At 39.0% G+C, this 27,981-nt stretch overlaps 2 protein-coding genes across 4 annotated transcripts in view; one reads left to right on the top strand and one right to left on the bottom strand.

Moving 5' to 3' along the window:
* The window catches only part of AASS (aminoadipate-semialdehyde synthase), an 83,667-nt gene extending 77,396 nt beyond the window's left edge, over positions 1-6,271 (top strand). The window contains exons 22-23 of one of the 2 annotated variants that reach the window (XM_088834646.1): positions 119-295; positions 2,042-6,271. In XM_088834646.1, the coding sequence (XP_088690772.1) occupies positions 119-295; positions 2,042-2,160 (296 nt within the window). In that variant the 3' untranslated portion in view covers positions 2,161-6,271. The remainder of the gene's footprint in view (positions 1-118; positions 296-2,041) is intronic. The other variant, XM_055421180.2, reaches the window with a different exon arrangement.
* A 1,588-nt stretch (positions 6,272-7,859) lies between these two features.
* Positions 7,860-27,981, bottom strand: part of PTPRZ1 (protein tyrosine phosphatase receptor type Z1) — a 200,944-nt gene continuing 180,822 nt past the window's right edge. For both annotated transcript variants that reach the window (XM_055421178.2, XM_055421179.2), the window contains 10 exons: positions 26,726-26,889; positions 25,024-25,159; positions 22,866-23,012; positions 17,598-17,691; positions 17,199-17,272; positions 14,412-14,540; positions 13,824-13,970; positions 11,269-11,411; positions 10,360-10,495; positions 7,860-8,826 (listed from right to left, as the gene is read on the bottom strand). In XM_055421178.2, the coding sequence (XP_055277153.2) occupies positions 8,686-8,826; positions 10,360-10,495; positions 11,269-11,411; positions 13,824-13,970; positions 14,412-14,540; positions 17,199-17,272; positions 17,598-17,691; positions 22,866-23,012; positions 25,024-25,159; positions 26,726-26,889 (1,311 nt within the window). In that variant the 3' untranslated portion in view covers positions 7,860-8,685. The remainder of the gene's footprint in view (positions 8,827-10,359; positions 10,496-11,268; positions 11,412-13,823; positions 13,971-14,411; positions 14,541-17,198; positions 17,273-17,597; positions 17,692-22,865; positions 23,013-25,023; positions 25,160-26,725; positions 26,890-27,981) is intronic.

The following is a 27,981-nucleotide window of genomic DNA, read 5'->3' as shown; positions in this document are numbered from 1 at the left end:
GGATATACATAATGGGAGGGAATACTTGAAAGCAGAAGGGGAGGAGCAGGGGGGTGAAATATGGTATTGGAGGTGTAATGATAATGACATTTTCAAATGTATATTTATTAATTTTAAGGTCCTGGAGAGAAAGATATGATTGTGATGAGAGACAGCTTTGGAATCAGACATCCTTCTGGACATTTGGAAAATAAAACTATTGATCTTGTTGTTTATGGGGATGTCAATGGTTTCTCAGCCATGGCTAAAACTGTGGGGTTACCCACTGCTATGGCAGCCAAGATGTTACTTGATGGTAAGTTCTTTCATTGAAGGACCACGTCTGTCTCCATATTATCTGCAAGTCATTCAACACCTGGATGACACCAAGACTAATCAAATAATTAGTCTTCAATATGACACTGGCTTTCACTAAAAGTGACCAGTTCAGAAGAGCCAAGTTCTGGCTGACTGGGAGATCACCTTGTGATGAGTTAAAAACATGGGCTTTGTAGTTAGACCTGATTTCTGTTCCAGGTAAGCCACAAGATGGCTGAGTGATGGAATGCCAGTTACTTAGAATCTCTGCATCAGAGTTCCTTCATCTGTAAACTGGGGAAATTGTGATCACTAACTTGTAGGGTTGTATGACACCGAAGTGAAATAATACATAAACCACCTATCACATAGAAGGGGTCCCCAGGGAATATTAACTGCCTTCTTTTTTTTCTTTTTTGTATTTTGGGAGTGGTAACACTGAAATAGCAGAGGGTAGTCACTTCCAGATCTTCAAAAATATAAGCCATGTTTTATTAATCCTCATATCTCAACATACTATCAATGCTCAGTATATGTTTTGAACTAAAAGAATTCAAATTTCAACTTTCCTTAAGGTCATATATCCTTTCAATAAGCATTATCTCTGAATATAACACTTCATTTTGTCCTTGTAAAGGTGTGAAGGGAATAAAAAAAATCAATGCATGTAAATGTGAAATAAACAGAAGATACATCTATAGTAGCATATTGTTGTTGTTTAGTTGCTAAATTGTATGACCCTATGGACTGAAACCCACCCCACCTCACCTGTCTGTAGAATTTTCCAAGCAAGAATATTGGAGTGGTTTGCTATATCCTTCTCCAGGGGATCTTCCCGGGCCAGGGATTAAACCTGTGTCTCCTGCACTGGCAGGCAGATTCTCTACCACTGAGCCACCAGGGAATGTTAGTCTATATCCAATTAAACTACCTACTAGTTATTGAGGTTATAGTGAAGAAGAGATGTGGGATGAGGTCATCATGGCCTTTAAGGAAAGTGCCCAAATTTATTCTTTCAGCCATCCTAACAGATGCCAGTGTCAAAGTTACCAGATTGGTTTCAGATATTTTTTGGCCACACTGTGCAGCATGTAGGATCTAAGTTCCCAGACTGGGAATCGAACCTATGCCTCCTGCAGTGGAAGTGTGGCGTCTTAACCACTGAACCACCAGGGAATTCCCTCACATTGGTTTAATTTCATTGTTTGTGTTAAAAAATGGCATCAGCAAATCAGACCAGTTAGGTTTACAAGTTTTCTTTCTTCTTATACTTTTTTCTCTGATCTGGTAGTCAATGCAGTTAGGTGTATGAATTCAGACTCAGTCCCTAAGTTCAGCTGTGCTTTCCATGAATCCCTTTTCCTTACAGTGTGTTGATTATGTATTAATCCAGTAGGAGATATTTAAGCTGCTATTAAAAAAATCCATTAACTTGGAGTTTCCTGCTATATGGTGGAAGCTCAGTATATGTTTTGAACTAAAAGAATTCAAATTTCAACTTTCCTTAAGGTCATATATCCTTTCAATAAGCATTATCTCTGAATATAACACTTCATTTTGTCCTTGTAAAGGTGTGAAGGGAATAAAAAAAATCAATGCATGTAAATGTGAAATAAACAGAAGATACATCTGTTAACTTGGAGTTCATTAACTTGGAGTTTCCTGCTATATGGTGATTCTTGCTGTAGAAATTAACCGTTCTTACCACCTTTAAAATGGTAACTTCAAACTTATTTTCTTCTAGGTGAAATTCAAGCTAAAGGCCTGATGGGACCCTTTTCAAAGGAGATCTATGGACCAATATTGGAGCGAATTAAAGCAGAAGGCATCATGTATACTACACAGAGCACAATCAAACCATAATTGGGAATTATATTTTGTTTTTATCTTTCCAGCCAACACAGCTCTGAACTTCCGTTCGGCAAACATGCTTGTTAATGTGGTATTTTAAAACATAAAGCATGATATGTCAATACAATGGTGTTTTTGAAATATAAATCTCTATTTTAATATGAAAACATTTGTTACAAGAGATGCCAGTAATTATCAGAGAACTTTAATAATTCTATCATGTATTTTTTTTCATGTATATGTAAAAGTGATAATGCTTATACTACTTGTTAACTTATGATGCAACTTTTTTCCTTGCAAGAATATATTTTCCTATATTTAGCAGATGAAGTTTTATCTTTTTAGTAAGAAGAAAATTTCTTCACACAGATTTTTTTTTTTTCAGACTGATTCAGCTGGATGTTTCTAGATTACCTGTCTGCAAGCTTTTGCAATAATGCTATTTTGTGCCTTTTTGTAAAATTATGATTTAAGAAAGTGACATTTCTGATAGTTTCCTCTTTAATGTTTAGAAAAGGAATAGGTAAGATTAAATCAAAATCTACAGGATCAGCTCATTAGGCACAAGAAAAGAATCTAACAAATCCAACATCCTGTTGTGATAAAAAAAACACTAAACAAACTAGGAATAGAAGGGAATTCTTTAACCTGATAAAGCGTATCTATGAAAAACCCAGAGCTAATATCATACTTAATGATGACAGACTGACAGATTCTCCCCTGAAATCAGGGACAAGACAGAGATGTACACTCATGCCATTTCTATTCAGCTTGTACTGGAGGGTCTAGATGGGGCAATTAGGCAAGAAAATGAAATAGAAGACAACCAGATGAGAAAGAAAGATGTAAAACTATCTCTGTTTGCAGACGGTATAATCTCATACACAGAGAATGAAAAAGAATAATCTAAGAAAACATTAGTTCTAATACATGAGTTCATCAGTTGCAGGATACAAGATTAACATTCAAAAATTAATTGTACTGGTATACAATATCAATGAATAAAGCAAAAATGATATTAAAACAATTCTTAAAAAAAGTGTAGAATAGGAATAGAATGAGAGTTCAGAAATAATGCTTATTTACTTTTGAAAAAGGTGCTAAGACAATTCAGATGAGAAAAATAGTCTTTTCATCAAATGGTGCTGAAACAACTGGATATCCACATGCAAAAGAATAAAGTTGGACTCCCTACCTCACAGCACATAAAAATTATCTCAAAATGGACCAAATACCCAAATATAAGAGCAAACACTGTAACACTTTTAGATGAAATCACAGGTGTAAATCTTCCTGACCTTGGATTAGGCAATGGTTTCTGAAATAAATGACACCAAAGCACGAGCAACAGAAGGAAGAAAATAGATAAATTGCATGTCGTCATGATTAAAACCTTCTGTGCTTTTAAGAATACCATCAAGAAGGCAAAAGACAACCCACAGAATGAGAAAATGTTTGCAATTTATATATCAGGTAAGAGAAGAACTTGGATAGAGAACTATTGTATTCGACAAAAAGTCAAAGAACCTAATTTTAAAAAAAGGATAAAGGATTGGAATTGACAGTTCTCAAAAGAAGATATACAAAAGGCCACTAAGCACATGAAAAGATGCTTAACACACGTTAGCTATCAGGGAAATAGAAGTAAATTCTACAATGAGATAGCACTTCAATGTCACCTGGATAGCTATTGTGAAAAAATAGTAAGTGTTGGTGAAAATCTGGAGAAATTGGAACCCTCATAAACTTCTGGTGGAAATATAAGATGGTACGGATGCTTGGAGAAACAGTTTGGCAGTTCCTCAAATGGTTAAACATAGAGTTACCATATTATCCCTGGTGAAGGGTGCGGCTTCGCTGGTGACTAAGACAGTACAGCGTCTGCCTGCAATGTGGGAGACCTGGGTTCGATCCCTGGGTCAGGAAGATCCTCTGGAGAAGGAAATGGTACCCACTCCAGTACCTTTGCCTGGAAAATCCCATGGATGGAGGAGCCTGGTATGCTACAGTCCATGGGGTCACAAAGAGTCGGACATGACTGAGCGACTTCACTTTCACCATATTATCCAGTAATTCCACTCTTAGGTATAGAAAAAAATGAAAATGCATCCACACAATTTGTAAACATGTTTATAGCGGCATTATTCATAACAGCCAGAAATAAAAACAAGTAAATGCCCATCAAATAATAAAATGTGGCATATCCAGACAATGGAATATTATTCAGCAATTAAAAAGAAATTGGGTACTGATACATGCCACGACATGGGTAAACTTCAAGTGAAAGAAGTCAGATAGGAAAAGCCACATATTGCGTGATTTCATTTGTATGGAATGTCCAGAATTGTTAAATCTCTATATGGAGAAAGTAGATTAGTGGTTGCCTAGGGCTGGGGGATGTTGGGGAGAAGTAGGAGTGACTGCTAATAAATTTGGGGTTTTGGGAGGGAGATGATGAAAATGTTATAGAATTGATTTTGTGGTAATGGAGGTACTACTCTGTGACTATACTAAAAACCACCGAATTGTGCACTTTGTGTGAATTGTATGGGGTGAGAATTATTTATCAAGTTGTACAAATAAAACTTTATTTTTCTCCTTGAAGGAAAAATGCTTAAGTTGAGGGATATAAATTAAACCTTCTGAGAGACTGTGCTCATATTCTGGCATATGAAACTAATTCTGCTGTCAAAATAAGCAGGTATGATACTTGAGACATATGGCAGTTGAGAAAATATCTACGCTATTTGAAAAGGATCAAAGTTGATTAAGGCCTGGTCCCACCTGTCAAAAATAATTATGTAGAGATCAATAATCTATAAGTAAGCAAAGACATAATCTGTTTTGGCAGGTTTTTTTTTTTAATCAAAACATTGATTTTAACATAATCAGTTAGGAGATAACACTTGTGTTGAATATTCACTGGAAGGACTGATGCTGAAGCTGAAGCTTCAATACTTTGGCCACCTGGTGTGAAGAGCTGACTCACTGGAAAAGACTGTGATGCTGGGAAAGACAGAAGACAGGAAGAGAAGGAGACAACAGAGGACGAGATGATTGGATGGCATCACCAACTCAATGAGCCTGAGCAAGCTCCGGCAGGTGGTGAAGGACAGGGAAGCCTGGGGTGCTGTAGTCCATGGGGGTCACAGAGAGTCGGACATGACTGAGCAACTGAACATCAACAACGGTTGTGTTGCATTGATTCCACTTGCAGTCTGGAAGAGCACTCAGAAGACATGGGAACTAGGGAACTAGGGTGGGAGGGGGAACCCACTAAGATAATATAGCAACTGATTTGGGCTTTAAGTGATAAAGGGGTAGGATTGAAGAGGAGGATCTAGTGCTAGAAAAGGAAATGTCAGTAAGCTTGAGTAAAGGTAGCTAGAAACACTGCATTGGCTCTCAATAACAAGTCATATACTAATGCATACAGATGGAATATAGAAAAATGGTACTGATGAACCTATCTGCAAGACAGGAATAGAGATGCAAATGTAGAGGACAGTTGTGGGGACACAGCGGGGGAAGGAGAGGATAGGACACATTGAGAGAGTAGTATTGACATATACATGTGTGTGTGTGTAAAACATAGCTAGTGGGAAGTTGCTGTATAGCACAGGGAGCTCAGCTCAGTGCTCTGTGATGACTTAGAGGTGAGGTTCAAGAGGGAGGGGACATGTATACATATATATATATAGTTAGATCAGTGTGGTACAGCAGAAACCAACACAACATTGTAAAGCAATGATCCTCCAATTAAAGCTGTCCAGCAAGGATTTTCAGGAGTAAAGGTGGTGGTGGTAGGATCTGGGTATGGATGGATAGATTACAATTATGAGCATTTAGCCCTTGAGCTACATGTGTGAATCCCTGGTCTAAATCTTTTGATAGGCTTAATGCTCACATCTTCCAGATTTTTCTACCTTTTTTGGCCTCCTCTAGACAAAATTGGTATTTATATTTCCAGTTTTTCTTGTCCTAGACTCATGAGACACTAGAAGTTCCTCTGAGAAGCGGTGTGATTGCAATGGCAAGCCACTCCAGTACTCTTGCCTAGAAAATCCCATGGACGGAGGAGCCTGGTAGGCTGCAGTCCGTGGGGTCGCTAAGGGTCGGACACGACTGAGCGACTTCACTTTCACACATTGGAGAAGGAAATGGCAACCCACTCCAGTGTTCTTGCCTGGAGAATCCCAGGGATGGGGGAGCCTGGTGGGCTTCCATCTATGGGGTCTCACAGAGTCGGACACGACTGAAGTGACTTAGCAGCAGCTCGCTCTATCCTTTCCCACAAACTGAGGACAACAATAACCCACAGCATGGTTATAAAGGTTCTGAGAGAATGTAAAAGACTGATGTCTAGTCGATGTTCAAAAACACTAGTTTTTCTTTTCTTTTGTAATACTTTTTTCAATAACAATGTGCCTGAAATTTACGTTAAAGATAATGATATTTTAGCTCTGAGATATTTTTCAATGTTTTGGATACATTTGGAAGACTCCTCAAGGATCCATGCCTCTCAGGCAAGTCAGAGATGTATCTGCTCCATAAGGAGAGTTGTAAAGTAGTTATAGAGAAGAGGCCAAAATTATCATTAGGCCAGTTCTGACTTTACAGAAGAGAAAATATGTCTCACAAAGTTAAATGACTTGCCTAAAGTGACAAGACGTACTACTGAAATTTGATCAGCATTCAAAAACCCAGGATACTTTATAAATTTGGGAAGAACTCTGATATATAAAACTTCCCTAACCATGGGTTGTTAGGGTCACCACTAGCCCAAATAAGGCCTTTTTGAGAATTAGAGAAAAGTACTCCTTCTAGGTACTTCTGTCAAAAAATTGTCATCAAATATGTAAATTAGAACAATACACTTATCGTCTACTGGAAAATGTCATAATATTAATCATAAGGTCATTATAAATATTAATCGTATTAAATACATATCCTAATAAATATTCAATGTCTGTGCTTTGATTAGCTCCCCAGTAGATGCAATGGACAATTTGCATAGCCATGCAGGTAGCTAGTCTTATCTTTTGTATAGATTCGTCTTCTTTACAATGGTTTAAATTTGGTGATTGTATTGGAAATGTATTGACCAGACTTGAATTCTACTGGAAAGGATCCAGTGAGAAAACCTGCCTGTTCTGAAGAAATATTTGTCATTGGCAGCTAATCTAATAACTTCCTATTTGCAATCTTAAGTCCTAACACTCATTCTTAATTTTACTTAATTAGCAAGAAATACAAAACACAGAATTAAGTCCTAACTTGAAGCTTCCTGGTGGCTCAAACAGTAAAGAATCTGCCTGCTATGCAGGAGATCCAGGTTTGATCCCTGGGTCGGGAATATCCCCTGGAGAAGTGAATGGCTACCCACTGCAGTAATCTTGCCTGGAGAATTTCATGAACAGAGGAGCCGGGTGGGCTACAGTCTATGGGGTCACAAATAGTCAGACACGACTGAGTGGCTGAATAACAAGAACCAAATAATTTAATAGGGGTAATTGTGCTGTGTTAGTACACACTGCTCTGCTGTCCTCAGATGTTCAATTTTGTTTCCTGTGGGCCTTACTGCACAGTTTGGGAATCAACTCTGTACACTGTCCCATCCCATCAACCTTTTTTACGTCCATCATTTCAGAGGGAACATATCCATAATTTTCTTCTACATATGCCTCAGTACTCCACAAGGAAACACAAACTGATGGTGATATTTATATTTATTTTTGCAATGCCTTGGATAAAAACCATTTAAACAATGTCAGATAAGGTGTTATTCTCATAAAAACATCTTCCTTCAAAACAAATGTATTTTTATTTTCCATAAAAGTTAAAATTACATGCTAAAACAGTTAATCACAACACAAAACAATATCAAGAAGACTCACAGAGTAAGACCAGATAATGAGCTGCATCACTAAACTAAACAATTACACAGAACTAGAAAACTGACTCAGTAGTAAAATATAAAAATCTACAATTATAAATATAAATTTGGTCCATGGAGACACTAGAGCAGTATTTACAGTAAGTATTAGATTATTCCTACATTAGGTGAATACTGCAGTTGTAAAATGTTGAATATCATAGGGAGCAGGGTGTTTTATTTACAGTATACTATATTAAAAGTTATATTTCTAGCAAACCTGATGATTGCTACAAATACAGCTAAAAATTTGACACAAAAAACAAACATGTTTTCTGTTTGGGATTCTAGTTGGGAATTCCTAGTATCTGTAAATTGAAATTTTTTGTTAAAATCAATATGAAAAAAAGATACCATAATTCCATTCTTAGAAATACTGTAAATTTCATTTTAGTTTAAACACAATAAGTGAATTACAAGAAGTTTTGCAAAAAAGGCACACATTGTTAATGATGTAAATTTGGCAGCAGAATCCTATGTCATGGTAGTAACTGTCAGGTGATGTGAAGTAAACAGATAACAGAACTGAACTGATTTTCCAGTCTGATTTTAGAAAGAGGGAAGCAGTGCTCACATGCGGACTCTTCTCACCCCTTTCCATGTCAAACTAAAGACTCTAAACTCTCGGCTATATTTCCATCCGTCAGTGCTGCGCCATTGCTGTCCAGAGAGGTGGACGGGTTCTCTTCCTGCCTTGCACTCACAAGGCTGAGGACTGCTTTGTAGAGAAACTGATACTGCTCCTGGAGAACAGAGGTGGTAAGAAACAGGAAACCCAGTGAAGACACACATTTGTAAAAAGAAGGCATGTTTGCAGTCATCCTTTGCCACTGTCCAAGGAAGGTCACTGTGTGAAGGGGTCTGTTATAATTGGCAGAGGTACACCATCCATATTAATGTCTCCTTCTGATTAAATGTAAAGTAGCTCTACAATTAGCCAGCCCTTACGTACCTAGAACTTTGGCCCATATACATTTGCCAGCGGTAAGCACTCCATTCCTACTCAAACGTCATGGAATCAATCAGAAGGTGATGTGCTAAGGTTCTAATACTGATTTATCAACTTGTGTGTAAGCCCTTTGGCACTTGACTCTTATATCCCACTGAGTTATTCATTCTCCATTCTCCAGTTGTTACAAAACCTCAGGACTGCATTATCAGCACAGGAATTCAAGGGGAATGCAGGCCTTTCACAGGTCCCACTGTTCACCCAGTATTCTTCACACTCTACCAGCCCGGGCAGTCCTATGTCCTGCTTTGTGCAAAGGCGAGCATGTGTCCTGCTCTGGTTTCAGAGACACACAGAAGAATAAACAGTTGCTCTCTTTCTGACGCCAACTTGGGGATGGTGAGGTGGGGGCAAGGCAGTTGCAAAGACTGTGAGCCTAGAAAATCATTAGGACCACATGTCTTAGTAAATGCATTTGTGAAACCTGGGTGTAAGTTTAGTCTCCAGAAAGCAATTTCAAATGACAAGCTTGGTACAACTCACCTTGCCTGAATGAGACTTTTAACAAGGGCTCCTCTGAAGTGTGTGTGCACAAGGGTTTCCTTGCTCTCTGACCAGCTGGTGTGGGCTGGAGCTTTGAAGATGGACCCTTTATAAGGCCCTTCCATATACAGACCAGAAAGCTAGAAGGGAGCCTATGATTTCTGCATTCACCTAAGCTTCTCCCATGAGGGCATGAACAAAGTTCCCTATTGTCTTTCTAGCTCTTGTTTCTATAATAAAAGCTTCCAAATTATTCTCAGAGTTGAGACTTATCTTTCCAGATGTGCTATGCTCTTTCTTGATTGTATAAGTGTCTTTCTCTCTCTTTTTTTAAAAGTATCCTCAGAATTAGCTACTTCTTAAGTTTAGAAAATGATTTGGCTTGATAAAAAAGTGAACAATTGAATTCTATCTTCTGATTGTTCTTTGAGGCTATGCAGAACTTGAATTCTGGAATAAAATGTTTATTTTGCTGGATAAATCAGATTAGTTGGTGCTTCTACTAAGATATTTTTTCAGAATTATACTAAGTCTCACAAAAACGCACACAATGAAATTGAAAATTTTTGATCCATCAATTTTCTGGAAGATAAACTTTAAATGTTTATTGTTTATAGTTCCAGTTCTATGGATTGCAAATGGAATATAATTCAGCTTCATGTTAAACTTCATGTTAATGTTATCAATGTGTTCTTTTTGATACACAACAAAATGATTTTGGTAGCCCATAGAAAGAAACAGGTGCTCTAACAGGAAGAGCTTGATTTGCTGTCTCATTACTTACAATGTCGGCAAAGACTCCTGGCCTCATTAAATTGATCATCTTGGCTACCTGGTACACATCCATGGAATTTTCTTTTTCAATTTGGTGCATAAGGGTTGTCAGAGCACAGAAAGTTCCAGCTGTCACTCCTCCATGCCTAGAGGCAAATGGAAGGGACAAAGACTCCATTCAGATGCATCAAACATTCACATTTGGAACTCACAGAGCATGTGGCCTTGACAACTTGGCAGTAAGAACACTGAAATTTTTAATATATTGTCTCATTACTTTATTGTCCATGGAACTATGGTTTAATTTGAAACACTGTGGAGTGTTCACAATATTAGTAATGAGACACTTTATAGAAATTAAGTATTTGGTTATACATTTTGTTTTGTTATGCTATGGAATGGGTTGGCAATAAAGCAAAACAATCTGAGGTTAAGCAAGAATATATATTATAAAATAAGTATCTAAGTATCATATATAATATGCACATGCATTTTGATTTACAACAGAAACCTGGAAAGATCAATTGGATACAGATTTCTATTTCTGGTAAATAAAAATGATATCATGATATCAATTTTACTCCAATCCCATGAAGTCAGTGGCTGAGGAATGTCTCACTGGTTAGAACCTGTAAAAATCCAGGTTCTAAAACACTGACTCATCACACAAAGTTCTCAGCATAGAATGCAAGAGTAAATGCCTGTGACCCTACACCTATCTTTTGCCTTCAACAGGAGCTCTAAGTGGAAAAAAAAAACCCAAACTATTCTGTGTTAATCATGTCCATGAGAAGCAATAATCCGCCCTGGCTGAATAATTCACCATGGGTCCAAAATATTAGGTTAGTACAAAGATAACAGAAATATACACACAGGCAGAGCATGTCAGGTGTGAATAGATTTAAGGAGTGGCACTTACTCATCATGAACAATCATGGGCCCATCCCTGGTGGCAGCTTCTTCTTTGATAATACTTATAAGTTCAAAAGTTTTACTAATGGGGCTGTCTGGATTTGGCCATTTGGGACACTGAAAGTGCCGCACTTCAAGTACATAATCATCCTACAAGAAGAGGTAAAATCAGTGTTTTAAAAAGTGTCATATTGGGTGGTGAGTAGATGAATTGAGGAAAATCAGTAACTACAGGAATACAATAAAACCAAATCACATGCTGAGTGTAGGAGTTGTTACAGCCCATTCATTGCATCATAGTGCGATGAACTGGGGCTTTTTCTTTTTACTAAACTCCTGACTATCTACAAGACACCAATTTGAAGTGTTTGTCAATAATTATACCTATGAAAGTCAGGAATTGCAGGAAGGCGATGAAACCAAGTCACACACTGAGTGTAGCAGTCATTGTATCCCATCCGTCATCATGGAAAGGAGAAATCGCCATGACACCACATTTGCCGTGTACATACATGGCCTCTTTTTTATGCTATAATAATCCTTGTTGGTGGACTTTATATTGCCAATCAAATCAGGTACAGAGGTGTGGCTGTGTCCATAAAATTAAACTTACAAAGAGAAATCTTCTGTTTTAAAATTTGCTTTAAAAATTGCATCGGTTTAATTCAGTTCAGTTGCTCAGTCATGACCGACTCTTTGCGACCCCATGAATCACAGCACGCCAGGCCTCCCTGTCCATCACCAACTCCCAGAGTTCACTCAAACTCATGTCCATCGAGTTGGTGATGCCATCCAGCCATCTCATTCTGTTGTCCCCTTCTCCTCCTGCCCCCAATCCTTCCCAGCATCAGAGTCTTTTCCAGTGAGTCAACTCTTCGCATGAGGTGGCCAAAGTATTGGAGTTTCAGCTTTAGCATCAGTCCTTCCAATGAACACCCAAGATTGATCTCCATTAGAATGGACTGGTTGGATTTCCTTGCAGTCCAAGGGACTCTCAAGAGTCTTCTCCAGCACCACAGTTCAAAAGCATCAATTCTTCGGCGGTCAGCTTTCTTCACAGTCCAACTCTCACATCCATACATGACCACGGGAAAAACCATAGCCTTGACTAGACAGACCTTGGTTGGCAAAGTAATGTCTCTGCTTTTTAATATACTATCTAGGTTGGTCATAACTTTCCTTCCAAGGAGTAAGCGTCTTTTAATTTCATGGTGGCAATCAGCATCCGCAGTGATTCTGGAGCCCAAAAAAACAAAGTCTGACACAGTTTCCACTGTTTCCCCATCTATTTCCCATGAAGTGAAAAAATTGCATAGACATTCCTTTAAAAATTGTGAATCATTATACCTGTAACATATAATATTGTAAATCATCTGTATTTGAAGTAAAAAAGAAAAAGATAGGATAGACTTCTTCAAATAGCAGCATTACTCAGGTTCAACTAAGAGAAGAATATGATTGCATGACACAGTGTGGGAAATGCTGGCAAGGAGGATGGAGACATGGGTTTCACTCTAGCCCCAGTACGGATCCTTGTTAAATGACCAAACCAGATTGCATGACTTTAATGCTCTTAAACTTCTGATCCTCAGTTTCCTAGATTGGCTTATACATATACAGGAATCTGATTTATGACTGAACTGGTATTGTTGATCTATAAATGATGCTGGAACAATGGCTATTCACATGAAACAGTAAAACTGGACTCTTGACTCACAAAACATAATATGAAACATCAATTTCAGGCAGAACTATAAAACATTTAGAAAACAATGTATTTGCATCATCAATTTTATAAGTTTTGGTCAGCCAAATAGTCTAGCAAATACTGAATCTTCTTATATATCCTATATATTTTACCAGTTCCAGAATTAAAGTGAAACATTTAAACCATCTAAAATATGATTTAATTTTTTTCTGATTGAGCAAGTCCTCTGAATTTCACATGCCTTACTCATCATTATTAGCATCTTTTACTCTTTTACAGGAGCCATACAATAATTTATGAACTATGTTTTAATTACAGAAATAATTATTGACAAAGAATTCCAACTGTAGATAATCAAGAGTTTAGTAAAACAACTCTAATTCATTGCACTGCATGTTTTCAAAGCAGTCCTTCACTGAACAACCCCCCATACATCAGTAGAGGGCAGTAAACTTATTTTTACTGGTAGGTAATTTTTTCCCCATTTTACTTAGGAGAAGACAAGGTAAACACTGGCCTTAAAACATGAGAATTAGAATTAATAAAATTATTTGTTTTTACTCTGTTTATTTTCAACTTAACTTCTATCAGCAACTGCTTTGGAGTAAAGGAGAAATTTTTTACTTCCTGTGTGTGTAGAAATCAAGGATGGTGGAGTTTAGTGATGGCTAATTGCTTAATGATTCTATAAGATTAAAAAAAATGAAAATAAAATGTAAGGTAAAATTTATTATTTGGGTAGTTTGCCTCAATTTATAAGAAATCAGATTCCTTCTTTTAATTTCTAGGAGAGATCTTTAAACTGGCATATATTTAAAAAGATGAAAAGTTTATTATTTAAACTATGTCTGTACCTGTGTAGCTTCTAGGATAAAATCTTGCATTATAAGTTTCTCCTCGTTAGACAGACATTTGTGTTCTTCAGCAATAAGAGTGACCTTAAAACTCTCACAATTTATAGGGTCATCTTTATTTGGCCAGTAAACAAATTCATCTTCTGCCTGGAGGATTAAAAAACAAAGATGATTCTAGATTTTAATGTCTAAGTCAGACTGTGAAACAAAGTTAACAGGTTGCCATAGAAAATTCAACTGAAATTTTTCTTTGAATCTCAAGATTTACTCTTAAAATATCCTAACAAGTTTTATTAAAAAAATGCAAGTAGAAGTATATGGACTGACCACATTCATGACTGCAATTCTAATTCCTTAAGCAGCGTAATAAATACTTAAATTAATTTCAACCTACTTTTATTTAAAACTGTCATTCAACAATTTCAGACCTGAGATATTGCATTCAAACCAGATCCAATAATAGATAAGGTGCAACTTCAATATCAGTTCATTAGTTGAAAAAAATACTTTGTGTACTGGACTTTTGGATAGTTGTGCCTTGATACCTACCCTAAAAAGAAAGTGCCAAAAGTGACCTGAGGCACTTACCATGTTTTGACCATCTGGAAGCATAACAACCAGCTGGGCGTTATGGTCCCATATCATCCTCCAGAAATCCTTGATGGTGTGGAGAAGGGGATGCTGGGTGATGATGAATTCATTGCTCTGATAATAACCCTACATAATCAAAGAGAGGATAGAAAGAGCCTTGGCATATGACTGTAAACATTAAAGAAACTGTTATAGGTTAATGGTCATGTTAGTCTTTTTATTTTTAGATTGTGTCTGTAAATAATAATGTGATTATTATAGCCAATGTTATGGACCCATCCTATATGCCAGGTACAGTGCTAAGCATTTTCCTCCTTTATTCCTCACAGCAGTACAATGAGAAAGGGAATGTGAACTTCACTTCATACATAATTAAACTGAAGCTGAAGAAGTTATCACCTTAAGTTATCACAGTTATCACTTCTAGGAGGAGACTTAATGAAATGGCTTGTGGACTATGTCTCCCACACTAGATTGAACAGAAATCTCGAAATTCTGCATTTCTTACATTTCATAAGTCCCAATGGCAGTGCCAAATTTCACACCTACTGGCACTAGGATACTTTACATCTTGACTGCCTCTACCAGAGAGGAACTAGGGGTGGAACCTTGCAAATGCTGCTGCAGAAACCTGAAAGCTGGTGCCATTGAATTAATCATGATTTCCATATTGCTGCTCACCAAAACCATGGCTCCTTCTGCAATGGAATCTCTTAGATCCCATTCCTAGCCCCCATAGACTCATTTGAAGTATGGAATGCTTTTTACTTTTTTTAAGCTTTATCTTCATTTATTCATCAAGTAGAATTCTACTCAATTTACTCTCTTTTGGTTACAATCTTATTTGATAAGCAGAAAACTTTTAAGTTCATATATTAAGATTTGAATGAGTAGGTTGTACATAATTAAATGTTTTTCTCATTACTTGTAGATGCTTTGGGTAGGAAAAGATCTTTTTAAAAAAATAATTTTATTTATTTCTGGTTGTGCTGGGTCTTTGCTGTTTTGAGGGCTTTTGTCTACCTGCAGTGAGTGGGGGCTCCTCTCTAGTTATGGCGCACGGGCTTCTCATTTCAGTGGCCTCTCGTGGAACACGAGCTCTAGGGCTTGAGGGCTTCAACAGTTGTGGCACATGGGCTCAGTGGTTTGGGGTTCCCAGGCTCTATAGCACATGCTCAACAGTTGAGGCACATGGGCTTAGCTGCCCCTCAGCACATGGACTCTTCCCAGATCAGGGATTGAACCTGTGTCTCCTGCATTGGCAGGTGGATTCTTTACCACTGAGCCACCAGGGAATCCCAGAAAAAGACCTTGAAAGGACTTCCAGTCTATCCTGCAACTTCAGCCAATATCCCACATCATTCCAAGTAGATAAAAAATTCGTCCTATTTTGTAAATCTTCAGACATACTGTGGCAAGCTTTGTAGGCAGCCAGCATTTAATTATTTTTGTGATAAGAACAGCCTTTTATGTAACCAACACACAATGCAATATTTACATTTGTTCTCAACCCATTCTCGATTTTTGAGTAAAAATATCTGCTTCCTGTAGTATTAAGAAACCCCTCTTTAAGTATGGCATGCTTTTAGATGTCTCCTGCACCTCTTGCATTGGCAGTCAGATTCTTTACCACTGTGCCACCAGGGAAGCCCTAAAAATAAAAGTGTTAGTAGCTCAGTCATGTCCGACTCTTTGCAACCCCAGGGACCTCCCGCCAGACTCCTCTGTCCATGGAATTCTCCAGGCAAGAATACTGGAGTGAGTAGCCATTCCATTCTCTAAGGGATCTTCCTGCTCCAGGAATTGAACCCATGTCTCCTGCATTGCAAGCAGACTCTTTATCATCTGAGCCACCAGGGAAGCCCTTTTAGATGCCACCAACATATATCTCCTTATTTCCTGTATAGATATGCCTTAGTGTTTTCTAGTTAAATAGAAGAGTGATTTGGGCATGGGAGTTAGGACCATTTCATCTGAAGGCAAGTTCTGTGATGGACTGGCCTGAAATGGAAATGAAGGTCAAAAAACAGCTACTAAAGCACTCACTCCTCTCATAGTAAAGCTAAATGCAGACAGAAAGTATTGAATCTTTAGAAATCTAAGTCACCAAATGAGCCCAGTTTGCAGGGTGAGAACTATGCTGCAGACCTGGAGTGATGTCAATGAGACTGGACTTGCTAACGCTGGTGTATCCTGGTTCTGCAGGAAATTTGCTTTGGTGAATGAAATGGAGCCACTTAGATGGGTAAGTGGATGTTTTGTATCTACTCATCATGTTGAAGCTGAAACTCCAATACTTTGGCCACCTGATGAGAAGAACTGACTCATTTGTAAAGACCCTGATGCTGAGAAAGATTGAAGGCAGGTGGGGAAGGGGACAACAGAGGATGAGATGGTTGGATGGGATCACCGACTCGATGGACATGAGTTTGAGTGGACTCCGGGAATTGGTGATGGACAGGGAGGCCTGCCGTGCTGTAGTCCAAGGGGTCACAAAGAGTCAGACACGATAGAGCAACTGAACTGAACATCAGTTCTGAATGGTGAGTTTGGTTCCTACATCTACTCAGTTGCATTGACCGAGGGTTCTCCAATCCCAGCACACATGAAAACACCATGGAATGTTGTGATTCCACTGCTGCTGTGGGCTGTGAACCTGCAGTAATCAGATTTGACTCATGTCCACCTGTGGTATTTGCCAGTCACTGATTCAGGCAGACCATTCTGTTTTGGTTCTGGCAACATAAGCTTGCAGTCAGTCTCCCCAGTAGCTCTCTGACTTACCATGATGTAGGAAGCATTGATGTAGTCTGCGCCTTCTCCACTCAGGGATGAAATGCCAACCCTGGATCTTTCCACTGGGAACACAGAACATTCATCATAAACAAGTAAGCTCTTAGCACTATACCTCCTTCCCACCTCTTCAAATGGCAAAATATAACTGCATTTTGCAAGTTCAGTGTCCTTGACTTTTTTGCTAATTTTTCTGTATATTTTGCACTCAAAGTTTGAGTCCTTGTTAAGTTACATTATCTGACATAATTAAATGAGTATATTGCTTTTGTTCCAAGATGGGAAAATATTGTTAAATTACCTACAAGGCTTCTATTAATATTATTTAAATATTAAATAATATTTAAAGGAGTTGGCTCTCCTTTTTTTCCAAAATTCAACATAGCTTACCAGGGATGATGGAAGATGTTCTGTTCTTTTCTCTGTTGCATTGCTTTAGGGCTGTAGAATAGTCACTCTGCTGTATATTTGATTGACTCAAGAGCTGAGAAAGAATGTCAAGGAAAAATATAAATCATTTTGTTTAAGCCACTCAAATATTCACCACACACACACACACACACTCATACTCATATTTACACACGTGACTCAACAAAGATAAGCCACTGAATATGAATATATTTGACTTATTTTCCAAGAATTCCTTGAATTAAAGTTTAGGGGACTCCCTGATAGTATATTAAAAAGCAGAGACATTACTTTGCCAACCAAGGTCCGTCTAGTCAAGGCAATGGTTTTTCCCGTGGTCATGTATGGATGTGAGAGTTGGACTGTGAAGAAAGCTGATTGCCGAAGAATCGATGCTTTTGAACTGTGGTGTTGGAGAAGACTCTTGAGAGTCCCTTATACTGCAAGGAGATCCAACCAGTCCATTCTAAAGGAGATCAATCCTGGATGTTCATTGGAGGGACTGATGCTAAAGCTGAAACTGCAATACTTTGGCCACCTCATGTGACGAGTTGACTCACTGGAAAAGACTCTGATGCTGGGAAAGGTTGGGGGCGGGAGGAGAAGGGGACGACGGAGAATGAGATGGCTGGATGGCATCACCGACTCTGTGGACATGAGTTTGAGTGTACTCCGGGAGTTGGTGATGGACAGGGAGGCCTGGCGTGCTGTGATTCATGGGGTCGCGGAGAGTCGGACACGACTGAGCGACTGAACTGAACTGAACTGAACTGGTACATTTATGTTCTATATTCTATTCCAGGAGGGATGGAAGAAACAGGGAATGCTTGATACCTGGTTTGACTTTGAGCATTGGGACCCTCCCTCTATGGTGTGTGCTCTCCATGTTCTCTATTTAAATCTCACACTGCAGCCGGAGATAAACTGCATCGTCTGTGTGCGTGTAAATATATATATATATATATATGTATATACACATATGTTGTTATATATATGTATATGTATACACACATATGTTGTTGCTTAGTTGCTAAGTTGTGTCCAGCTCTTTGCGACCCCATGGACTGTAGCCTGCCAGGCTCCTTCTGTCCATGGGATTTTCCAGGTAAGAATACTGCAGTGGTTGCCATTTCCTTCTCCAAGGGATCTTCCCAACCCAGGGATAAAAACCACATTTCCTGCATTGGCAGACAGATTCTTTACCACTGAATCACCAGGGAAGCCCTTATAAATGCATATAGTTCTTTACTCATTATTTTGGGCTTCCCTAGTGTCTTAGACTAAAGAGTCCACCTGCAATGTCAGAGAGAACGGCAACCCACTGCAGGATTCTCACCTGGAAAATCTCCATGGGCAGAGGAGCCTGGTGGGCTACAGTCCACGGGGTCACAAAGAGTCAGACATGACTGAGCAACTAAGCACAGCACATTCATTATTTTAACACTTCATCACATAAATAATCTACTTGCTGTTTTTCTATTCTGCAATTAGTGAATGTTTGCATTATTTTCAATGTTTTGCTATTTCAAACTTTGTAGCAATGAATAGCCCTTGTATATTTCTTAATATGCACATATGTGAGGGTTTCTAAAAAGAATTTGCAGTCATTGGTGTTCAATTTTCGACAGGCTAACAGATGAAAAGTAGTATACTGTGGTTTTGATTAGTGTTTTCTTAATTATAGTGCAATTGTGAATTTTAGTTATTTCTTCTTTGATGATTGCCTTTCCATATTTATATTTCATTTTCATTAATTTGCAGGGGGTTTGATGCCTTAAATGTAAATCTACAGTCTACTAAGAAAGTTGGAAATGTTTTTGCTCTCTTTAATCAAACAGACATTTATAACTGAATTACTATTTTTCCTTAAGATTTTTGTAAATTACATTATTATTTAAGAAGTTCTTCTCTACCTTCATGTCCTCAAGATACATTTTCCAATATTTTCTTATAGTAGTTATAAAACTATTTCCATTTTAAGAATTTAATCCATCTTGGATAATTTCAGTGTTTGAGGTACGGTAGATATGTAATTGTACTTGTTTCCACATGGAAATTGTCCCAATATCATTTACTGATCAGTCCACCATTCTTCACCAATTTTTATTTGTCATATCTATCACATAACAATTTCCACACACACATGTTTCCTCTAGTTGATTTGTCTGTTTTTCAACATTATCATTCCATAAAAGGTCTTTCACATATAGTTCAAGAAATTTCTATTCCTTATTGTTCAGTATTGCTTTGAATATTTTTGGTTCTTTACTTTTCAATGTAGATTTCAAAATCAGTATTGGGCTTCCCTTGTGGCTCAACTGGTAAAGTATCTGCCTGAAATACAGGAGACCTGGGTTCGATCCCTGGGTTGGGAAGATCCCCTGGAGAAGGGAATGGCTAACCACTCCAGTATTCTGGCTTGGAGAATTCCATGGACTGTATAGTCCATGGGGTCGCAAAGAGTCAGACATGACTGAGCCACTTTCACTTCATCAAACACAAAAGCCTGGCATGAGGTACATTTGTGATAAATATTTGTTGAATACATAGACATGTAATTTCATTTTAAGAATATTTTTCACTGGATAAATCTGAATTAATACCTTTTTTTATAGGACAGTGTACACACAAACACACACCCCTAAATTTCCCTAGTTATTTGTTGAATACACAGACATGTAATTTCATTTTAAGAATATTTTTCACTGGATAAATCTGAATTAATACCTTTTTTTTATAGGACAGTGTACACACAAACACACACCCCTAAATTTCCCTAGTTAGGATGCTAATAGGATACAGTCAAATGTCTCTCTTTTTAAATGGATTCTGTTTCATAATTGATATTTTCATTCTGATCATGAATTACCCAGTACAAGTGATATAAATTCTTTTAGGTAATCGTGTAAGGGGTTAATCATATTTAAGTGAAAATTATGTTGGAAATGGCTAATACATATGTATTTTTTAACTTAGAGAAAAGCCATCTTAGCAACATCCTGTTAATGCTTTATCTTTCTTATCTGTTTCTGGAAGCTCTACTGAGCACTTTTCTTCCTTAAATTGTTTCTTAATTACTCAGATAAGTTTGACTGAATAAACATGTATGGCTCCCTCTCTTCAGGTTTTAAGTTCAGGTTCTAAGCCTAACCTGTCCCTTGCTCCTCCCAAGCCCAAAAGATGCTGAATGAAAAGGCAGAAAGTCAGGGAATTTGCAATGACTACATCTTCTATGTTGCAAGTTGGAGAAAAGAAAGAAAGAGCTGCAATCTCAAGGTTTGTTAACTCTCCTGGGTTTATCCAGGGCTTCCTGAATTCTTCTGAGATATTCCTTCAGAAATTGGCCCTGCTTCTCTAGCAAGCCGGGGAAGCAAGAGGTTGGTATAGGAATAAAAACTAAGATCACGGCACTGGTCCCATTACTTCATGGCAAATAGATGGGGAAACAATGGAAACAGTAACAGACTTTATTTTCTTGGGCTCCAACATCACTGCAGATGGTGACTGAAGGCATGAAATTAAAAGATGCTTACTCCTTGGAAGAAAAGCTATGACAAATCTAGACAGTATATTAAAAGGCAGAGACACCACTTTGCCGACAATGATTTGATTAGCCAAAGCTATGGTTTTTCCAGAAGTCATGTATGAATGTGAGAGTTGGACCATAAAGAAGACTGAGCACCAAAGAAGTGATGCTTTCGAACTGTGGTGGTAGAGGAGACTTTTGAGAGTGTCCCTTGGGCAGCAATAGCTAGGTTGGTCATAAGCAGAGACATTACTTTGCCAACCAAGGTCCGTCTAGTCAAGGCTATGGTTTTTCCAGTAGTCATGTATGGATGTGAGAGTTGGACTGTGAAGAAAGCTGAGCGCCGAAGAATTGATGTTTTTGATCTTTGGTGTTGAAGAAGACTCTTGAGAGTCCCTTGGACTGCAGGGAGATCCAAGCAGTCCATCCTAAAGGAGATAAGTCCTGGGTGTTCATTGGAAGGACTGATGCTAAAAATGAAACTCCAATACTTTGGCCACCTCATGCGAAGAGTTGACTCACTGGAAAAAAACTCTGATGCTGGGAGGGATTGGGGGCAGGAGGAGAAGGGGACGACAGGATGAGATGGCTGGATGGCATCACTGACTCGATGGACATGAGTTTGAGTGAACTCCGGGAGTTGGTGATGGACAGGGAGGCCTGGTGTGCTGATTCACGGGGTTGCAAAGAGTCCCACACGACTGAGCGACTGAACTGAACTGAACTGAACTGGGCAGCAAGGAGATCAAAACAGTCAACCATAAAGGAAATCAACCCTGAATATTCCTTGGAAGGACTGATGCTGAAGCTGAAACTCCAATACTTTGGCCACCTGATGCAAAGAGCTGACTCATTTGAAAAGACCCTGATGCTGGGAAAGATTGAAGGCAAGAGGAGAAGGGGACAACAGAGGATGAGATGGTTGGTGGCATCACCGACTCAATGGACATGAGTTTGAGCAAACTTTGGGAAACAGTAAAGGACAGGGAAGCCTGGCATGCTGCAGTCCATGGGGTCGCAAAGAGTCGGACACGACTGAGCGACTGAACAACAATAGGAACAATGGCCAACGAAACAACATAGCCTTCGTTCCTCTGGAAAGCCACAACTCTTCAAATCTCCCTATCTCCACCAGCAGGTCTGATAATAACTGCTTTCTGAATTCTTTGCTCACTGGTTTCTGGAAGTCAGACAGCTAAGTTAAGTTGTGGGAGGTAGAATGTTGAACAAAGCACGCTCCCCTTGTGTAGCTGACTGCCTCGTGACAGGGTGGGAGGCAGAAACTGGGGTTGAAGAAGCCATTCTTATGGGGTGGCCTATTCTAGCCCAAGGCTTCAAGTGAGACAGATTCTTCCAGGGAGCAGCACAGACAGCCGGAGCCGCAGCACTTGTGGTTAAGTGGTCTGGTTTTCTCAAAGTGAGAAAAGCACTCAGACCGTCTATGTTAGAAGTTCTGCCTGTTCACCCTGTTCTGCTCTGTGCCCTCCATTTCCTGGACCACGCCTGCATTTCTAGGGTTTCTGGGAACTTTCCCTCTTGCGACTGTAAGGTTCTCCTTGAAATTTACCAAGTAGCTTTGTGGCTGGTTGTAAAGAACACAGTGTAGCCACTGGACCAACAGAGCACCCAGCCTGTCCACATGGCCTTGTCCACTCAAATGAGGAGATGCGGGAACATGCCAACTCATGGTGACACCCGAGAGAAGGACTTTGAAGAGAACTCACCTTGAACTGTTTCTCTAGCTTTGTTTTGCTTGTTGGTCCAGGAATGAGGAGCCCGTTAACATAGGCATGGATGTGGCTGTCTGGGACCTCAGTTTCTTTACTGAGTATGGCCTCGACCAGCGCATCATGGATGAAGACGTACTGTTCCTAGCAAAACAATGACAAACAGGAACATCACTACAGGCTCTCCCTATATGTTAAAAGTTCTTGGAAGTGTTCATCGTTCAGTTGTGTTTGACTCTCTGCAACCCCATGGACTGTAGACCACCAGCTTTTGCTGTCCAAGGAATTCTCCAAACAAGAATGCTGGAGTGGGTAGCCATTCCCTTCTCCAGGAAATCTTCCTGACCCAGGGATCGAGCCCAGTCTCCTGTACTGCAGGCAGATTCTTTACCATCTGAGCCACCAAGTGTCTCGGTTCAAAACTAGTATTTTCCAGGAACTTCCCTGGTGTTCCAGACCGACTTGGGTCTGCACTCCCAATGCAGGGGACCTGGGTTCAATCCTTGATCTGGGAACTAGATCCCACATGTGGCAACTAAAAGTTTGAGTGCCGTAACTGAAGATCCCCCATGCCACAATTAAAACCCAGTGCACACAAAAAAAATTAATATTTTTTTAAAGTACTATTTTTCATTGACAGACAAAGAGTTTTACAAAATGGAAGGGAGAACTCAGAGGTTGCTTACCAGTCCTGGCAGGAAGTCAGATGGAGGAAAAGGAGTAATACAGAAAGGATACAACTGTTTCCACTCTCATCTCTTTATTTCATGTGCATTGACATTTAGAGAATGAGACCACTGGAAGATTTTGGGAGGCAAAGCAATGTCCTCTCTGCCATCCTTCATACCTGAGACCCTCTTCCACATTTTGCACTGACTTCTCTACTTCTGATGGGTCTTTCCCTTCTGTCCATTCCAGTTTTCCTTTTAGCTGATCAAATGTAATTCAGCACAATTATCTACACATTTTTAATAGTCATCTTCTATTTCATAGATGGGACTCTTCCCTGGTCTTATCTAACTAGAATGTCATCTCCTTGATGGATTGAAGTTTGATGGGTTTCAAAGCCATTCAGTCATAGGTTTCTTATTGTTTTCAAGCTACCATCCATAGTTTTCAATTTAAATCCATTTTTATTCAGAAATAGTGAAAATAAAATACAGGTATGGAGACTTTGTCTTGTGTCACATACAGGCAAATGAAATGGGCTTAAAAAAGAATTTAATTTGAGCATGTGTGTGTGCTAAGTGGCTTCAGTCGTATGCAACTCTTTGTGACCCTACAGACTATAGCCCACCTGGCTCCTCTGTCCAGGGGATTCTCCAGGGAAGAATACCAGAGTGAGTTGCTATTTCCTACTCCAGGGGATCTTCCTGACCCAGGGATCAAACCCAATTCTCTTTTATCTCCTGCAATAAAGCCCCAATTTGAGCATAATTCATACTATTTAAATAGGAGATTGAATCTATTTCTTCATTACACACAGGAAAAGCTTAAGGATTCTGGTGGAGGAGATGAGTGTTGACTGATCCACTTACTCTTTTTCTGAATCTTTTCTGTGAGCAGTGTTGTTTTAAAGATATTCCCCATTATATAAGACAGAGAATTTAGCTGGTCTATAAATGACACATATGCAATAACCTGGTGTTAAAGGTTGAATTGTGTCCCTCCCTAAAAAGATATGCTGAAACCCTAACCTCCTAGTACCTCAGAATGTGACCTTATTTGTAAACAGAGATGATGCAGATGTCGTTGGTTAAATGAGGTAAGGCTGACATCCTTATAAGAAATGGGAAATCTGGACACAGACACAGGGGGAAGACAGCCGTGTGAAGATACAGGTGGAGACTGGAGTTAGGCTGCTAAATCCAGGGAAATATGAGACTATCAGAAACTTGAAGAGACATGGAAGGATCCTTCCCTAGAGGATGTGCTAGGGAGCACATGGCCCTGCTGCCCACACCTTGATTTTGGACTTCTGTCCTTCAGAACTAGGAGATGATACATTTCTGTTGTTTTAAGCCACCCAGTTCATAGCACTTTATCAAGGGGTGCCCCATGGGACTAAAGAATCTGGTAATACAAACTCTGGTCTATCCAGATTTTAGGGACATTTCCAATCCTTAGAAAAATTAAATTATCCTTCTTATCATACCTCAGTTTGCACCAAGTAATTTCTTTGTGAACGAATGTGTTTTAAAAAGCCAAATACGTTGACGGTTCCTTCATGTTGAATTTGCTGCAGCATACTGTCTAGCACAATGTACGTGCCAGTTCTTCCAACTCCAGCACTGAGGGGCACACAAAGAAAGAGCTAGTTCAATGTCAAGTATAAAGTACATTTGACGATAGGTCACAACTGGCTGTCTTGTAAATTAATTTCCTTTCCCAAGCCACTCAGTAGATAATTTAGCAGTCCAAAAAGTAAGCAGCTTAAGAGTTAAGCAGAATGCTTCAAATAACAAAGTTTTCTCTTTTCTTTTTTGCCAATAGGTCAAACTACAAAGCAATCTGATCATTTCTGTTGGAGACTTTTTTCAATAATTACAGTTATTATTCAGCTTATATGATACAATGAAAATATTATGTATCAGAGCCTAGCAAATAGACATTTAATTTGAGAAAAATGAAAACATCAGCTTCTCCGAACTCTGAAAAGACAAGGTCTCCAGGTCGGTACTGTCAGGTAAACAGGTTTGTAAAGGTTTCTGCATTAATGGGAAGAAAGAGTTTGTGAAGGCTTTCAGCTGAAAATATCATTTCCCTGAGATGGTGAGGAATAAAGCATAGCTTCAGTCATTTCTAAAGGGCCATTATCTATCGACTTCTTCAAAGCCTCTAGCAGAGGGACAGAATTCAGAGACACGGATTCCTTTCAAATGCTCTGACGAGTAGGAAGTACTAGAGCGAAGAATTAGCAGCTGTTCTCAAAATGCTCTGGGCCTCCTCCATTCACCAGGAAACAATCTCTGACCTTCAGAGCTATTTTTCTCGCATCTTCCTGTTTCCCTCAACTTCCAGGCTCAGATAAAAAACCTCAGATAGGTCTCTCAAACTTTGTCTGAGCCTAACTCCTGAGACAGGTAATTAGAATGTGTGAGATACACTGCATATCAAAGGAAAACACTTATTTCTATCAAAATACAGATGCTGCTTTGACAAAAGTACTCCATGTAGAAGCGAATTAGATTTTTGTGGTTCAGTTCAGTCGCTCAGTCGTGACCAACTCCTTGTGGTTAGCACTCAGTAAACATTAACTGCTATTTTTGTTTTGAAATATATTAAATTAAATCTTCTAACACATTTTTCTCTTTCTCTGAAATATCATTAGTTCTATTAATCCATCCTGGGCTTTCAATAGGATGTATTAGAAAAAACTCAGGAATATAAGAAAGAGTTTTGACCCCAAACTGTTTAAAAACAAATTAAAAGTATTTTGCTGAATTTCTCACATTTTGTGGGCTTTGATTTTTCTAATATAAACCTGGCTTATGAAGTTTACAATAGACTATTAACTCCTAGGAACATGGGTTGCATCTCAAGGATTTTTATCTCACATTACATTGTAATAAATGTTTGTTTAATTACAACACATTGTTCTGCCTGCTTCACACCTTTCATAAGCTGAAATCCAATTAAACACTCAAATAGAATAATATACATAATAGAAATAACTGGTGCTTTGAAATATTCAGGAATCCAATTCTGAGTCTGGCATTCTCACTTCCTAGGGACCAATATTTCATGCCCCTCCCTTTGTGAAATCATTTCCATTTTGGCAAAACCTTTGTTCCACTGATTCCCTTTTTATTAGCATAAGCAATTCTATGGGTTTATAACCTGGCACTGAAACTCACCTGCAGTGGACAACAACAGGTCCTACTGCGTGGCGCTTGGCATGTGAGGCCTTTCTCACAAAGGTTAGCACTGGCAGTGAGTACTCAGGCACTCCCATGTCAGGCCACTGAGTGTAGTGGTACTGGGTAACCACGCGCCCACTGGGTCTTCCTTTCTGGGAACCCTAAAAGAGACCAGGCAGCTAATCAGCTAATTAAAGGAACATACACAAATGGGGTCTTAAACATCAACTTAGGATTCAGAGCTTGATGCTGGTGGTTCATAACAAAACTAAAAAAGTACATTGTCATTTGTGATGGTTAATTTCATATATCAACTTGGTTAGGCAATGGTGGTCAGCAGCTTGGTCAAACCAGTCAGACCAAATGTTACCGTCAAGGTATTTCTTAAGATATGATTGATATCTAAATCAGTAAGACTTCCAGTAAAGTGATGAGGCTCGGTAATATCAGTTGAAGAACTCAAGAGCAAAGACTGAGGTTTCCGGAAAAGAAGGTATTCTCAAGACTGCAATGGAGAAATCTTACCTGAATTTCTAGCTTGGAATCAATTCTTTTTTTTTTTTTTTATTGGAGGCTGATTATTTTACAATATTGTATTGGTTGGTTTAGCCATACATTGACATGAATCCGCCCCGGGTGTACATGAGTTCCCCTTCCTGAACCCCCCTCCCACCTCCCTCCTCCCTTTATCCTCCCTCTAGGTCATCCCCGCACACCAGCCCCGAGCAAACACCTCTCTCTCTAAATATACTTATATAATATATACATATATTTTTTCTAAGGACCCCTGACTTATAACTTGCTCTTTTTCTTTTCCTCCTCCTTCTCAATTTCCACTTTTAGTTGGATGTGTAGTTATCATACGGCACAAGGACTGTTGTTCGTGTATCACTGAAAGTATTGGCACTACAAAGAATGTGGTGCCAAAGCCACACCTGGGATTAAGAGGTTTGGAAGACATCTTTGGGATTGAGATGCTGCTGTGATAAGAACAGTTTTTTTTTTTTTTGACTGTGCTGGGTCTTCTTGGTGGCACACAGGCCTCTTATTGTGGTGGCTTCTCTTGTTGTGGCGGCTTCTCTTGTGGAGCATGCACCCTAGGCTCATGGGCTCAGTAGCTGCAGTGCATGAGCTTAGTTGCTCCACGACATGTAGGATCTCAGTTCCCTGGCCAGGGTTCTTACCCACATCCGTTGTATTAGAAGACAGATTCTTAAAAACTGGACCACCAGGGAAGTGCCAATTAAGAACTC

This window comes from Moschus berezovskii, chromosome 3 (genome assembly GCF_049115385.1).
Source record: "Moschus berezovskii isolate FMDL1 chromosome 3, NW_MosBer_1.0, whole genome shotgun sequence".
NCBI classification, from domain to species: domain Eukaryota; kingdom Metazoa; phylum Chordata; class Mammalia; order Artiodactyla; family Moschidae; genus Moschus; species Moschus berezovskii.
The sequence above is the reverse complement of the archived record's forward strand: the minus strand, read 5'-3'. Positions and strand labels throughout refer to the sequence as shown.